General features: G+C 44.5%; 2 protein-coding genes across 2 annotated transcripts; one reads left to right on the top strand and one right to left on the bottom strand.

Moving 5' to 3' along the window:
* Positions 1-178: 178 nt before the first annotated feature.
* On the bottom strand, positions 179-419 carry LOC148801979 (uncharacterized). The gene is given in 2 exon segments (XM_088896914.1): positions 179-322; positions 324-419. Coding segments are annotated over 2 exon segments (240 nt in total).
* A 262-nt stretch (positions 420-681) lies between these two features.
* LOC109114528 (uncharacterized) lies at positions 682-15,468 on the top strand. The gene is made up of 3 exons (XM_019197363.2): positions 682-717; positions 3,930-7,148; positions 7,226-15,468. The coding sequence occupies exons 1-2, from the start codon at positions 682-684 to the stop codon at positions 4,677-4,679; spliced, it is 786 nt and encodes a 261-aa protein (XP_019052908.1). The 3' UTR covers positions 4,680-7,148; positions 7,226-15,468.
* Positions 15,469-16,575: the final 1,107 nt, after the last annotated feature.

The raw sequence follows: 16,575 nt of genomic DNA, 5'->3' as shown, positions 1-16,575 counted from the left end.
ATTTACGACCAATCCTGCTGCAGTACTGGGAGAAGGATCCAGACATGAAGATTTTTGGTCCATTGCCTCATGGTGTTGCAAGAAAAATGAACTATATCCAGCACATGAAGAGTAGCAAGTACTGTATCTGTGCCAAGGGTTACGAGGTCAATAGTCCAAGGATTGTTGAAGCCATATTCTATGAGTGTGTCCCTGTGATTATATCTGATAACTTTATACCTCCTTTTTTTGAGGTTTTAGATTGGGATGCATTCTCAGTAATCCTCCCTGAGAAAGACATACCCAATTTGAAAGACATACTCCGTTCAATACCAGAGGAGAAGTATCTTGCAATGCAGCTAGGTGTAAGGAAGGTGCAGAAACATTTTCTTTGGCACAGTAAGCCCATGAAATATGATCTTTTTTATATGACCCTCCATTCAATCTGGTTCAATAGAGTTTTTCAGTTAAAACCCAGATGAGAGCAACAAGATTAGAACATCTCAGAAATAATCCTTCTTTGTAAAGAACAGACCAAAGAAAGGGAGAAAGAAAACGAGAAGGTAATGAACAGAATGGGTGAATGCATCATTACAGGTTGGTGGTCTTCCTTGAATAACCAACCCCCCGTCCCCCCGCCCCCTTCTCTGATCATGTCTGAAAGTTAAAGTGGAAATTTGAATATTGAAAAATAATGGTGGAATGGTCTTTGAAATGCTCTTAGAACAGTTGGATGCTGTATGTAAAATGTGTTTCTTGTAGCTAGAATTTGATGGTTTTTGGGATGAAATGGTCTTTGAACAGCAAACGAGGCATTCATTTTACTTCCCATTTTTAGAAAAAAATCCCATTTTACTGCTAAAGCTCAGTTTGGGAGGAGTATAAATACATACAAAATAATACAAAATACATGTTTTTGCACTCTACATATTTGTATTTGTACTCCTTCCAAACTGAGCCTAACAAACAAATAACCTACTCCTACTTTCATTTCTCTCACGTAAACATTATATTGCTTCCAAAAAAAGAATAAAAGCTGAAATAAAAAGTAAATTAAAATTTGTACTCACCTCAATTGCACTCTATGTTCAAAGTAATGTAAATGAAATTTACATATATATATTAATTTGTGTATGTGATATTTATGTATTACATAAATAATATATATATAGTGTATATTAATATGTGCAATAAATTTCATAAATATTTTTTGTAATTTTAAATATAAACTTAGATCACATTTAAGAAATATAATTTTATTAATTTATAGGCGATCCTGGATGCTAGCCCTAGCCTGGCTCACACCCTGGGCCTAAGTTCGAGCCTGGGGTGTGGGCCTGGCCTGTTACTACCCTAAAAAAACCAGGCCAGGGCCTGGCTTGGTCATCTTTAAATAACTTAACCAAATATATATTATATTATAAAGAAGGAGGGAGGTCCAAGAGTCTTCTCAGCTGATCACCTCAATGCTCACATGGAATCATAGATTTCCCTTTTCTCTCATTTCTCACACATGTTGTTATATATTTTTAAATTCAATTATTACAAATATAAGAAATCACAACAAAACCCGAGAAAACATTATCAACTGTTACAGAACATCTCAATGACCCTCCAGTGAAATGTGAACACACGACTATTTGAAATAAAAAAAAAATGATGTGATGTGTTGAATTTATTTTAAATGGTGACGTGTTTATTTTCCATAGGGGATCGCTGAATTGTTTCTGTATAAATGCGATCTCATAAAACCCACCCATCTTTACTCTTTAATAATAATAATAATCTCTCTCTTTAGAGTGGACACGAATCAAACTTTTCTCAAACTATTCGAGTTTGACTTAAGAAAATCTCAATTTGAGCTTTGGGCCTAAATGAAACTCAGCTCGTAAAGTTTGTGAGCCTAATAGAGATTATATATATTTAATTTTTATTTGTGGATTTGTGCTCAAATTCAAGCTCAATAGGTTTTGCTCACCTTTGAGATTGAGCTGAACCAAGATTGAATTTATGAGCTTTTGAGTCAAGCTGAATTTAAACTAACAGTTTTTAGCTCGAATCAAGCTTGACCCTAAACTCGAGACCTATATTTTTTTTATTGAGCCGAGCTCAAATAGTCTAATTTTTGGCTCAGCTCAAATTCACCCGCTCAGCCTCTCTCTCCCCCAATGTCTGTAACATCTTTATTCCCCATTAAATCCTCTTAAATGTATTTGAACCCCTTTTGACTTTATCTAATAAAACAGGAATATAAATAAGATGGATTAGATTTGTTAAATCCAAGCCAAGACCACTCTAAGTATCACTTCAGCCTAGATCTAGAATGATGTCATTAACCCATATTTGCCTAACCAATTTTTTATTCAACCCCATGTATTGCATGGGTTTAATTGCCAGTATCAATACATTTTCCAGTGGCCAGTGCATTTATTTTGGTTGAAACTTGAAATTTCATTATTTCTGTAATTTTTAGATTTCATCATTTATTTCGGGATTTTGCATACACATTAGTAATAATATAAATGATGTAAATCTAAAAGGTTTTAGAAAGTATAAAAATATTAATGACATTATAATAATTTGTCATAAAAAACTCGAAATTCCAAAAGTAAAAAAAAAAAAAAAAAAAAAAAAAAAATCAAAGGTAAAATACTTGTACCTCCCTTGTCGACTTGTCGTTTCTAATAAATACTTAAACATTCCCTTGCCTATAAACGTTGTAAAGGCTTTCCCTAACCTTTGGTGTAAAATATGCTTATTAATCCCTTCCATTAATTAGTGGATGGAGAGTGAATATTTCCCAATTTACCTTTGTTTGTCTACTAAAAAAGTTAAAGTTTTTAATGTCGAAATTACCCTTCTATGATTATTTTGCCATCACGTCTGAAACCATTCCCACCTAGTTCCTATTCTCCAAGTTCCGCCCAATTCATTCTTTTCAAGGATTTTGCCAAAAACCCTATGTGCAAACAATAAAGAAAATCTAGCTGTTGAAAGGTGATTTCATGCAATATTTTAAGTTTTTTTATTTTTGTTTATATTTTTTATGCTCTTTTAGAGGCATCTTTTGTATCGTTTATTGTTTTTTCTTGCTTAGAACCAACTAATGGTGGCTCAATTGGTAGGTTCTCTGATTCATCGGAGTAGAGACCTGGGATCAAATCCCGTTGCCACTAGGGATTGGAGGGTTAAGGGAAAAGGGATGAGCTACCCCCTATTGTGTAGCCCCATGAAGAAAAAAAAAATTGTTTTTTCTTATTTTTTTATTATTTATACAACAAACACGACGAGTTAAAAGTCTAGAATAAATCGTACCTTAATTGATCTAAGGATTTAAAGCAAGAGGTATAGGCAACTTCACTATTTGTTTAATACTTAGGTCCGATCGTACATGAGTCTTTTCTTCTCCTGCACTTTATTCATCTATTTATTTTAGTGTTACAATGCTTGTATTGTAAGAGATATTGTTTTATTGGCATCAACGGTGAACACCTTTAATATATTCAGCTCAATGCTCCCCCAAACGATAGGTGTTTGATGATGGTCCCTAACCAGGGTCCATTGGCATAAAAGATTGAAACAACTTATTATAAGGATATTTCGATCAAAAAAGCAAACAGCATGGTTCATCGATAATTTCAATATTTAAAATAATTAGAGCAATAGACTTATGTTTTTATTAAAATTTTAATATACAATTAACGGAAGGGGTTAATAAGCAGATTTTACACCAAAGTATATAAGATATTTTACACCAAAGGTGAGGGGAAGTCTTTGCTCCATTTAGTGACAGCGGAGATTACCCAAAAATTAATAGGATTATAGTTGATAAAGACAATTTTGGGTCTTATTAGTAATAAAATTAATCTTTTTCAAAAAAATAACTTTTTCAAAAAAAAATAATTTTTGGAATAAAATAACTTTTTCAAAAAAATATGAAAAAAAAATAGAAACACTGTCCATATTATTCCTCCTTCAACCGATCGAATAAATCTCCCCACGTCTACCCTCTTTCTCTTTCCTCTTCTTTCTTCATCTGTTTGTTCTTCTCTGCATCTGAGTTTGGAGCAGAGCTGCTGCTTCTTCTTCTAAAATATCCGAAATCAGTCGAATTTCTGCAATATCCATTTGAAATCATAGAGATCTCCGCCTTTGCAGACGCTGTTATAGTAGCCGCAACGCAAGGTCTAGGGGTTGCCAATTTTCATTTGTGTCACCATTATTGTACTTCCAACAACTATCTCTCTGCGCTATGCGACGCTTCCTCTTATGATGCTTCCTCCCTCGCTGGCGCTCTGTCAATCTCTGCTGGATTTTCTCCCGTGGATGTCATGGCTTCGCCGACAGTCAGATCGAATTCTTACAGAACAGCTCCCCGGACACTCACTAGGCAAAAGAGACGTACGAGGAGATCTCTGACGGGGGATTCTGACAGCGGCGAGAAGGATTGGTTCTTCGGTGACAGCGATGATGGTCCGTTTGGCGGAGGCAGTGGCGGCGACAATGGTGGTAGAGGGTGGAATTTCGACAGATTCGGAGGATCCGATTGGGAGGAGTCGTCATCGTCATCGTCATCGTCATCATCTTCATCTTCTTATCCTAGGTTCGATTTCTTATGCGAGGTACTTTGTTGGATCGTTCTTTCTAATTGCATGCATTTTGCCTTCAAGAGGATGGTTAGGACTCTTGGCAGGTGGTGATGATGCACGATCTGGAAGCTCCTAGCCGGAGAATTATTTAGACGTACTCGAGTGGCGAGCTGGATTAATCTGCAAAACAATGTTTAGAGGGACCGGGGTGGAAGACCCGGTGAGGTCGCTCTGATGCTTAAGTCAGTATTCTGTGTGTTTACGAGCTAAGTATGAATGCTAAAGAGCTTGAATGTGAGTAATTGCGCGTACCTTTGCCTTGAGGATCAATGCCCTTATATAGTTGAGTAGCCGTGAACCTTACATAAAGGCTCCGGGATCCCCGGGCTGCATAGATAAGAACCGTTCCGTTTCCGATGGAGAGCAATGCGCCAATTGATAAGGTTTATCACGTTCCTCTGATTCGGATGGGGTGAGGATGAGCCCAGTTACTAGACGTTGTGATCTCGGGAGATTCGGAGTCCGTTGGTGAAGCTTTTGGAGTTGCTTACGTGGCGCTTCGGTTCTTTAGTCCCGAACTGGCACCTCAGTTCTTTGGCTCCGAACTTGCACTTCGGTCCTTTGGCCCCGAACTGAATTAAGTGCCGAGGTGTTCAAGGTCCCGAGCTCCCGAGCCGCTGGCGAGGCTCCCTTGCTAAGTTGTCACCCTACTGGCTGATCGCATCCACGTGTACCTCGATCGCTAGGTTGGGCCAAATTACCCTTCATTAATTGCCCCCCACTCCCCGTGCCAGGGGTCGCAACCCCAGTGCGGGGAGTTTACAGTCAGCGCAAGCAGGTTGGCCCAATTTCTTCTTGGCTCACCTCCCGGTTTTATGGTCGGACCAATGTAATCCATGTGGCTCAATGGAAAAACCAAGTCGCGTGTCGGGGGCGCGCGGACGCGACACGGTTTATAAACTCTGCGGACGCCAAAAATCGCGCTCAACTGAAATCTTTCCTCGAAGAGAATGCGGTCGGTTTTCACGAGAGCCGTAGGATCGCGTCGATCTGAACTGTCAATTCCCGGATATGGTGGCTATAAATAGGGGGACCCAATTCCCCTTTCCTTCGTCTTTCGAAGTGCATCCGAGAATTGAGGTCGCGCATCCATTCTTCAGCTCGTGTTTTGTATTTGGGGCAGTTCGCTTCCTCTTTCGTCTTTCGGTGAGTTCATTTGTTTCCTTTTTATTCATTATATCTGACCTTAGTATAGATAGCCTTCTAGATGGGAGCAGTGAGTCCGCTGGGGCCGAGGTGGGTACCTCGGTACAAACTGCGGAGCCTCTCTTGCTGAGGTGGGCACTTCGACACAGGATGAGGACCCCAATCTGTCCGAGGTAGACTCACCTCGGCGAGAGCGAGAAGCTTCTGGCAAATCAGCCTCCTCCTCACACCGAGGTCGCCTGCCAGACAGCTTCGGTTCGTCTATAATGACAGTGGACAGGCTCCTCTCCTTAGTTGATCGCTATAGACTTCCTACCGACCTCGTTTATAGTATCCCCTTAGGCAATTTTCCTTGGGATCACGGTCACGATGAGATCGTGGTCTTCGAGGAACAGCTCGTAGTTGGCCTTCATTTTCCACTCCATCCTTTCATAATTGAGATCGTCAAATTTTTTGACATCACCATAGACCAGCTCCACCCGAACTCCATTTGCAATATTGTAGGTACCATCTCCCTTTTTCACGACTATAACCAACCTCTTGACCTCGACATTTTTTCCTCAATCCTTTCTATCAAGAAGAATTCTGCATGTGTTCTACCCAAGCACATGCATAGTTACTACATGTCTCCTCACCCCGGATGCAAGCTGTTACACGAGCTCCCCAACAAAGTCTCGACCTAGAAGAGGCGTTACTTCGTAGTCCGTAACGCGGAAGGGTGGCCTTTTCCAACCCACTGGAGACCTGTCATCCAGGACCCCGGTGTTAGGCTGGATAAAAAAGTGTGGGAGGAAGTACGGGCTTGGGCAAAGGTAGGCTTGAAGTTCGAGAACTTCGTGACCGAAGAGAAGCTCACGCAGGCCAGCCTAAGTCCTCCCAGTAGGTTGCTAACTGTTATACTATTTTTCTTATTTTGTTTTACTTTGATGTTGCATCTGACTCTGTTCGTTGCTTTCTTGCAGTCATCATGGCCAACTTCTCTACCAACGAGCTCTTCAAAGGCATGTAGAAGGGCAAGAAGAAGAAGAGGGCCTCCAAGAAGGCCCGCATTCAAGAGGATGTTCCCACTTCGGGCGTTGGTGTCACCACCTCCAAACCCCCAGTCGAGACCGAACAACCCCCGGTAATCGACTTGGTCGAGGAGGACCAGGATAGGGCTTCCCCACGCCAATTTCCCGAGGAAACTGCATCTTCCAAGGCCCAGCAAGCTCAGGAGGCTACCCCATCGGGCAGCGATATCCAGCTCGGAGCGTCTTGAGCCCGAAGCTTGGTCTCCTCAAGAGCAAAGACGCGGTCTTCCCTGAAGAGGTTACTCAGTGGGCCGAACTACTGGCCGCTCAGCTCGGGGGAAGAGCGGCGACACACTGCATGGTGGTATGTACCCAACCTTCAATCCTTCTATACTTAGATTTTTTTCCTCGATACTTATGTCTCGTTTCTTCTCTTGTCAGGTGAACTCTTCGATCCACGCCCTGGTCTACCAGTCCGAGATGAACTTGAAATGGGCTCTCGTGGCCGAGGAGTCATCTCGCAAGGCTCACTCCGACCTGAACTTGGCTCGCAGCGAGAACAACAAATTTTTTAGGGATGCGCGAGCTTAGAAAGAATTATCAACTGTTCTTATGGTAGAGAAGGATGAGCTGAAAAAGCACGAGGCGGCCCTCAAGAGAGAAGTCCAGAACCTCGAGGAGTTGGTGAAGGAGCGGACTGACATCCCAGTTCATTCGATGGAGGAGGCGAAGATCAAGGCTGTCGAGGAGTATAAGTCTTCGGTAGAACAACGCGAGCCACTCTTCGAGACCGGAACGGCGGGCTACCGCAAAGGCTTCAAGCTCAGTAAGTGGTTTGACCTGACGTGAATTTCCTCACCTCGACCTCAATGCCATCACAACATCAAAGATCACCGAGGAGATGGCCCTCGAGGCAACTAAGGACCCTGACTTCGAGGAGGAGGAGAGCGACAACCTCCTCGGCAAAGAGACTGTGGAAGGGGAACAGGGAGGTGACGCCGCCGACTATCACATGAAGACCGATCAGCTTACCGATGCTACTACTGGGGACGAAGGGCTCCGGATTGATTGATACCTCTTGCCTCTTTTCTTGGACCCCCCGTATATAGTGGATGTCCCGAGCCTCCGAGCTCGGTTGTAGTTTGTTTTTATTTATTTTTGCCATGTACTTGAAACTTTTTGTTAATGAAGCATAGTGATTCAAAGAACCTTTTGTGTGCAACAAATTTTTCTAAGTGTTCGTTATCCCAAATTTTTTTCTAAGTGTTGGTTATCCTGAAGTGCCAAGCTAACGACCTGGACTCCAGGTAGGAATAACCCGGTATTGTTGTACACCGAGGTGGATGGACACTGTAGGGTATGTACCTGACCTATCTATGCACGGGCTACTCTCTTGCCCAAGCTGAAGAGGCGATTGGGACTTGTCGTGCCAATGCCGAGGAGGCGACTAGGACTTATTTGCCCATGTCGAAGAGGTGATTGGGACTTGTCTGCCTGTGCCAAAGAGGTGACTACGACTTATTGTAGTGCCGAGATCTGTCAGATCGGCACCGTGGCCCTTAGGCTTCTGGGAGTGACTCATAGTTCTCTCTCCAACTCGCTATCTTTTTTACCAGTTCGGTGGTCCCATGGACTTAGGGGAATTTTACCTTGGAGTCGTGGACTCATAAGTACCTTCTTAGGTTTTCGATGTTCCATGCTCGAGGTACCTGCTTCCCTTCCAAAGTCTCGAGCTCATGCGTGCCTTCCCCAAACACCCGTCTTATACGGTACGGACCTTCCCAGTTCGGTCCGAGTTTACCTACGCCGGGTTCAAGTACCATAACTTTCCGGAGAACTAGGTCGCCGACACGAAACTGCTGCTTCTTAACCCGGGCGTTATAGTACCGAGCAACTCTTTACTGGTATGTCGTAGTCTGGATGTAGGCTAGGTCTCGCACCTCCTCTACCAGGTCCAGGTTGGTACGGGGCTCGTCATCATTTGCTTCCTCATCATAGGCCTCAAGTCACAATGTGGGTACCTCGATCTCTACCGGGATCACCACCTCTGTATCATACATGAGGTTGAAGGGGGTCACCCGTCGCGGTCTTGACAGTAGTTCGGTAGGCCCAAAGGACACTAGGAAGTTCATCCACCCACAATTCCTTTGCTCGGGCTAGGCGAGCTTTCAATCCGCGAAGTATCACCCTGTTAGTTACTTCTGTTTGTCCGTTCGCTTGAAGGTGTGCTACCGAGGTGAAATTTTGCTGAATCCCCATCTCGGCACACCAGCTTTGGAACTTAATATCTTTGAACTGCTTCCCATTGTCGGATATCAGCAGCCGGGGTAGTCCGAAGTGGCATACTATGCTCCTCCAGAAGAAATTCCGTATGTTGCGAGCTGTGATGGTTACTAGGGGCTCGGCTTCCACCCACTTCGTAAAGTAATCCACTACCACAACCAAGAACCTCCTTTGCTCGGTTGCCGACGGGAAAGGATCAAGGATGTCGATTCCCCACTACGCAAAGGGCCATGGGTTGGTAAGGTACTTCAAATTGGCAGCAAGTTGATGGTGAATATTGGCATGCCTCTGACATCTATCACACTTCTTGACGAGCTCAAGTGCGTCTGCCCTAATTGTGGGCCAATAGTAGCCCTGCCTTAACACTTTCTATGCGAGGGCTCTGCCCCCTAAGTGTCCACCGCACAAGCCTTCATGGGTTTTACAAAGTACGAGCTCAACTTCTGAGGGTCACAGGCAGCACAGGTAGGGGAGCGTGAAGGATCTCCTGTACAGTCGTCTGTCTATGAGGATGTACTTGGCTGATTGACGCTCTACTCTCTGAGCTGCATTGCGTTCTACAGGTAAGGTCTCGTGGAGCAGGTAATCGGCGAGCGGGTCGATCCAGCTCGGTTCCGCTTGCAACACGTGGGCGACCTCTTTTGCCCCCCCCCCGAGAATGCTAGGCTGAGGTAGGTCCTCTATGTACACAGTTCGCATAATTGTCACTCGTGCTCGCTAGGCGTAATAAGGCGTTGGCCTTAGTGTTCTCGGACCTTGGAATTTGTCTTATGAAACAGGAGCTGAAGCTATGCAGGATCTCTTTGACTTTGGCCAAGTAAGCTGCCATAATTGGGTTGCGGGCTTCATTGTCGCCAATAACTTGGTTGATTACCACTTGTGAATCATTGCATACGATAAGATGCTTTGCTCTCATCTCCTTTGCTAAGTTCAGCCCGAAAATCAGAGCTTCATACTCTGCCTCATTGTTCGACGCCTTGAATCCGAATCGGAGAGCATACTCCAGCTTCACCTTGCTTGGGCTGTACAGTAGCAGTCCCGCACCGCTTCCTCACTGATTGGACGAGCCATCAACGTGGAGGATCCAACGCTCCTCGTCCCAAGTCAGTACTACTTTGACCGGGTTCGGTGCCGCACTGGTTGACGCCTCCGACGTGTAAGCAGGCTCGGTCAATTCAAGGGTTGGTGCGTTGAACATGCACTCTACTACGAAGTCTGTCAAGACTTGGGCTTTAATTGTTGGTCGTGGCTCGAACTAGATGTCATATTCACTTAGCTCAATGGACCACTTCGTTAATCTTCTAGATACCTCGAGCTTAAGCAAAATTTGCCTCAGGGGTCTGTTGGTGAAAACAACGATAGTGTGGGCCTAGAAGTATGGGTGTGGTTTCCGGGCTTTTACGACCAACGCGTATGCTAGTTTCCCGATCTCCGGATACCTAGTCTCTGCATCCTGCAAAACTTTAATAACATAGTAGATGGGTCGTTAGATCTGATCTACTTCTTTGATCAGTACCGAACTAACTACTTCGTCACTCGCGGAGAGGTATAGTTTTAACTCGTCCCCTTCTTCAGAGTTAAAACCGGTGCGGTACTTAGGTACCTTTTTAGCTTGTCAAAGGCAAGCTGGCACTCTTCGGTCCATTCGAAATTCTTGATCTTTTTTATTGCTTTAAAAAAGGGGAGGCATCGGTCCGTCGATTTAGACATGAAGCGGCTTAGGGCTGCTACCCGACCAGTCAACCTTTGGACTTTTTTTATTTTTCGAGGTGGCCTCATATCTAGCATTGCCTTTATTTTTTTTGGGTTGGCTTTGATGCCACGTTGATTGACTATGTAGCCTAGGAATTTACTCGAAATGACTCCGAAGACACACTTATTCAGATTTAATTTCATACTATATCTTCTTAAAATTTGAAAAACATCATTTAAATCAATTAACAAAGAGTTCAAAAACTGGGTCTTCATGACCATGTCATCAACATAACGTTCTACTTTATTGCCGATCAATGGCTCAAAAACTTTATTTACAAGGCGTTGGAATGTTGCCTCGGCGTTTTTCAATCCAAAGGGCATAACCATATAACAGTATAACTCGAGCTCAGTTACAAATGCGGTCTTGTCCTGGTCAGCAGGATCCATCCTAATCTGGTTGTAACCGGAATAGGCGACCAAAAACTTAGGAACTCGTGCCTTGAGGTCACATCCACTAGGCGGTCAATCTTGGGCAGTGGAAAACAGTCTTTCGGGCAGGCTCTGTTCAGGTTGGTGTAGTCGACACACATGTGCCACTTGCCGTTGGCTTTCTTCACCAGAACCGGGTTGGCCACCCAGCTCGGGAAATGGACTTCCCTGATGAAGTCTGCCGCGAGGAGCTTCCCAACCTCCTCATCAACTACCCTCCATCGTTCCGGGGCGAGATTGCGTTTCTTTTGTCTTACTGGTCTGACTAAAGGGTCGGCATTAAGCTTGTGAGTTATTATTTTTGGGTCAATCTCAGGCATCTCTGTTGCGAACCAAGCAAAAATATCTAAATTTTTAAGTAAAAAACTTACTAGTTGAGTTTGAAGTGGCTCGTTGATCGAGGCACCGATCTGGAGAGTTCTGGTTGGTTGGGCGTCAGAGACCAGTATGTGGGCCATTTCTTCTTTCGGGGCAACTCGCTCTTTGATGTACTCCACTGGTTGCTCGAGCTCGACGTCTTCCGCATGACCATTTCTCTTTCAGAGTGGTCACATAACATTTATGGGATTCGAGCTGGTCACCTCGCACGACCCCCACGCCGTAGTCAGTTGGAAACTTCATCGCTAAGTAGTAAGTGGACACTATCGCATGTAAAACGTCTATGATAGGCCAACCTACTATTGCATTATAGGGGGACGAAGTCGCGACCACCAGGAATGTATGCTCAAATCGTACAATGTTTGGTTACGTGTCTGCCTCCACGGGTACTGTGATTCAACCAAGAGGCCTGACCTCTTCACCGTTGAACCCTATCAAGGGTGTATCTGTCATCTTCAGGTCGCTTTACTGCAGCTGCAATTTATCGAAGGCCTGCTTGAAGAGTATGTCTGCTGAGTTGCCTGAGTCCACCAAAATGCGTTTCACCTCGAAGTTGTTGATCCTTAGCTTCACTACTAAAGCACCATCATGTGGGTATTGGATCCCGTGTGCGTCGTCCTCAGTGAAGTAGATAGGTTCTTTGAGTTGAGTTCGCTTTGGCGGGTTTTCACTTTCATTCACCAATTCGCAGACTGAAGTTCTCACAGCTGCTAATGTACATCCCGCGATGATGGACCCGTCGATGATCAAATTGATCACTCCGCGAACTGGCCTCTCCTTTGGTAGCTATCGAGGCGGCTACTCATTCTGCCTGCTAGTCTCGGGGGCATTCCTCCTTTGGTCCCCCTGACGATCCCCCTGTCGGTCTACCTGCCCTCTCTCCTCTCGTAGGATGTAATTTTTCTGGTACCTGCAACGGATAAGCTCTTCGATCTCATCGCGAAGATTCTTGCAATTTTCCGTGCTGTGTCCATGATCTCAGTGGAAATGGTAGTAGATATTCGGGTTTCTTGTTGCCGGGTCTCCCCTTAGCCTGGGTGGCCATCTGACAAAGAAGGAATCCTTAATGGCCATTAAGATCTCTCCTTGCTTAGCATTCAGAGGTGTGTAGTTTGTTCTCTCTACTGGTAAAGTCCTAGAATGCCGACCTAACTTGTGGTCGCACGAGGGGGATCTGCTACTTGACTTGCTTCTTCCCCTACTCAAGGACTTACTCTTCTTCCTTTTTTGCCTTCTATTGCTCGTCCCTTCATTCTCCCTCTTCCTCTTTTTAGCCGGTGGATTATCAGTCTTCTGGTTAATCTCCTCCTCGGTACCGATGAACTAGTCTACCAATTTAAGAAATTCGGTGATATTTTTTGGTTTGTTGGCTACCACATGCCACTTGAACTTTCTATGGGTGATTCCCTTCTTCGTTGTTGTGAGACACACCGTTGGATTGAGGTCCGATATCTGTAGGCAAGTCTCGTTGAAGCGCTTTGATGTAACTTTTGATTGACTCCCCTTCCCTCTGAACCACATTCAGGAGGCTCTCTTGTGAATTTGGGCATTTCTTGCTGGTAATGAAATGCGTAGTGAACAGCTCGGCAAACTGCACCCATCTCTTAATGGAGCCCAGTGCGAGGTTCCTATATCAGGTTCGAACTACCCCCCTGAATGTGGTGGAGAAGGCCACACACATGCAGGCTTCGTTAGCCCTGGCTAGGTGCATCTGATATTAGAAAGAATCACGTGATCATTGGGGTCGAACAACCCATCATACTTGTCCAGTGGTGGAACCTTGAAGTCTTTCAGCATTGGGGTTGCTAGGAGCTCGGGAGACAGAGGAGATGACCGGCTAAGCAAGGGAAGCACAGTCTTAATTGCCACCGAGCTCACTTCTTTCCTTTCCTTAACTCGCTTTGCTTGTTGGCTTGGCTTCGCTGGCGTACTGTTTCTAGTTGAGGAGCGACAAGTCTTGTGGCATCACCGTTGTTGCTTCTTCTTTGGCTCGGCGTTGGTGCTGCTGACCTCGGTCTAGTCTGGTATCTCGGCATTGTCACGAACATTGTCGCTAGGTGGGTCTTGGTTCTTTCTCGTCGAGTTCTCCTGGTTGTGGAGTTCGCACCGCCTATCACGAGGCACGAAAGGGACTAGCCTTGAGTTCGCGCCTCTAGCTCCGGGCTGGTTATTATCTCCCCACGATCCATTGTTCTCTTGTTGGGAGTGCCGTGGCGGGTTGGCCTTGTTAAGTTGGCTATCCTCAGGCCTATTTCTAAGGTTTCCTTGTGATACTGGGGGAGTGTGTTGACTGTCCCTCCTCCCACGAGGTGGAGTCTAACCCCTAGGAGGGACTGACACCTACAAGGTCCCCTCACCCCGATGGGGGGATTGGCGGACGTTTTGGCTGGTTTCGGGCCGGTTTTGGTTCTAGCCCTTGTGCAACCCTGGGTGTCAGGGTAAAATTGGCTGCTGGTTCGGCTGCAGTGGTGGGAACTACTGCTGATATTGCTGGTACAGGTAGTACTGCTGATATTGTTGAAACAATTGGACCTGCTGCATCTGGATTTGTATCATCCGGACGCACTGAACAAGGTCATGAAATTGGGAGTGCTCGATTCTAGGGGGACCACGGATGGCTCAGAGAAAGTCGCGCCCACTGGGGGGGAGCGGGACGCTCACTTGCGTGGTGCCCTGTGGTACAGACAATGACGGGACCACTGAAGCTGTAAGGGGAATAGTAAAATGGCCAATACATACCGTGGGGCCTTGGGGGATGGTTGATCGCTGATCTTGTCCCCCGGTGACATTCAACTCGATGCTTATCCGGTGTTGTTGGAAGAATCCATTGAGGCCGGAGCGAAAACTAGAACTGCAACTGGGATCGGGATAGCCTTTTGATCGTTTCCCATAGACAATGCCAATTAATGATGCGCGATCTGGAAGCTCCTAGCTGGAGAACTGCCTGGACGTACTCACGTGGCGAGTTGGATCAATTTGCAAAACAGTGCTCAGAGGGAGTGGGGGTGGAAGACCCGATGAGGTCGCTCCAATGCTTAAGTCAGTATTCTGTGTGTTTACGAGCTAAGTATGAATGCTAGAGAGCTTGAATGTGAGTAATCGCGTGTACCTTCGCCTTGAGGATCGATGCCCTTATATAGTTGAGTAGCTGTGAACCTTACGTAAAGACTCCGGGATCCCCAGGCTGCAGAGATAAGAACTGTTCTGTTTCCAAAGGAGAGCAATGCGCTAGTTGATAAGGTTTATCACTTTCCTCCGATTCGAACGGGGTGAGGATGAGCCCTGTTACTAGACGTCGTGGTCCCGGGAGATTCGGAGTCCGTTGGGGAAGCTTCTGGAGTCGCTTACGTGTGGCGATTCGGTTCTTTAGTCCCAAACTGGCACCTCGGTTCTTTGGCTCTGAATTGGCACTTCGTTCCTTTGGCCCTGAACTGAATTAGGTGCCAAGGTGCCTTCATGCCGAGGTGCTCAAGGTCCCAAGCTCTCGAGCTGCTGGCGAGGCTCTCTTGCTGAGTTGTCACCCTACTAGTTGATCGCATCCACGTGTACCTCGACTGCTAGGTCGGGCCAAATTACCCCTCATCAGATGGCATTGGAGATCCTTCTAGGGAGAAGGTCTCGATGAGAGTAGTTTCGGTCTGCTGAAGCGGTCAAGGTTTCGCTTCACATATTGTTAATTAGATATCGAGGAGAATGAAAATTCTTGAATTAATGTATATATGTATATATTGTTTCAAATACTATAGTTCCTATTGGGCTATTGTTTCCCTTGCATATCTTCCTGCAAAGATAGTAGTCTCGTTCTTTATTTTATATAGTCGAATTATTTGGTTTGTGAATATGGTCTTCCTTTTCTTCAATATATTGATTGTGACTTCTATGTTCTTGAGATTGATCTGTATTTTGTTCTTATATTCACCAATGCATGCAAGAATGTGCAGTAACTACTTAAGTAGGAAGAAGATAAATAATGTTTCTATCATTTTTTTTATATTTTTTATAAAAAAGTTATTCTATTCTAGAAATATTTTAAAAAAAATATTTTTATTAATAATAAGATCCAAAAGTTGCCCTTATCGAATATAATCACAAAATCAATTCCAATTAGGTTCTCAAATACACCAACTTCCAGATTTCTCCTCACAAAATCACATCTGCCCCATAGAATGTGCTCAAAAATGTCCCACAACACATCTCAACCATGTATTGAGAATATCTCTCAATAACAAGTATAGGAGGTGTTTTCAAATCTCAATGCACTTGAAATGTGCATGTGGAGCGTTTTCGGGGCACGTTCTGTGGGTGGTAGATGTGAATAGGGGTGTCAATTGGATTTGATTTGGTCCAATCCAATCCAGTCCAATGTGAGTCCATTATAAATGGACCAGGTCCAATCCAATCCAATGAATATTTTGGACCAATTTAGACTGGTCCAATTCAATGTTTGGACCACCTGTTAAAATTTATTTTGATTTAAATTGATTTCAACCCAAACCCAATCCATTGACACATACATTCTTATCTTATATCAATTTGGATAAGATATTGACTTAATCCAACCCAATCCAAAGATAAATTTGTTAGATAAGGACCAGGTCCAATCCAATCTAATAAATATTTTGAACCAGATTGATCCAATCCAATATATGTTACTGATCCGTCCAATCCGTTAAAATTGATTTTGGACTGGACGGGGTCCAATCCAAAACTCGTTCATTGACACCCTTAGATGCGAACTCTATAAACATATATTCAAGCCATACATATCCACCTACGGCGATCTGGCGAATCCTAAACCGAACGGTTGTAGCTTAATGAAGACATCCTACAACTTAGACAACCGTTCGATTTCCCAAGATGCTTGTCTGAGTACTGGAAGATTGTAAACAATAGTACAACTATGGGATGATTACAACCATTGGATCAGGATAACCCGCTTTGACCAT

The sequence above is a fragment of the Nelumbo nucifera genome, chromosome 2 (genome assembly GCF_055504915.1).
Source record: "Nelumbo nucifera cultivar China Antique chromosome 2, China Antique-T2T, whole genome shotgun sequence".
NCBI classification, from domain to species: Eukaryota; Viridiplantae; Streptophyta; class Magnoliopsida; order Proteales; family Nelumbonaceae; genus Nelumbo; species Nelumbo nucifera.
Note: the sequence above shows the minus strand (reverse complement) of the source record. Positions and strands in the feature narration are given on the sequence as shown.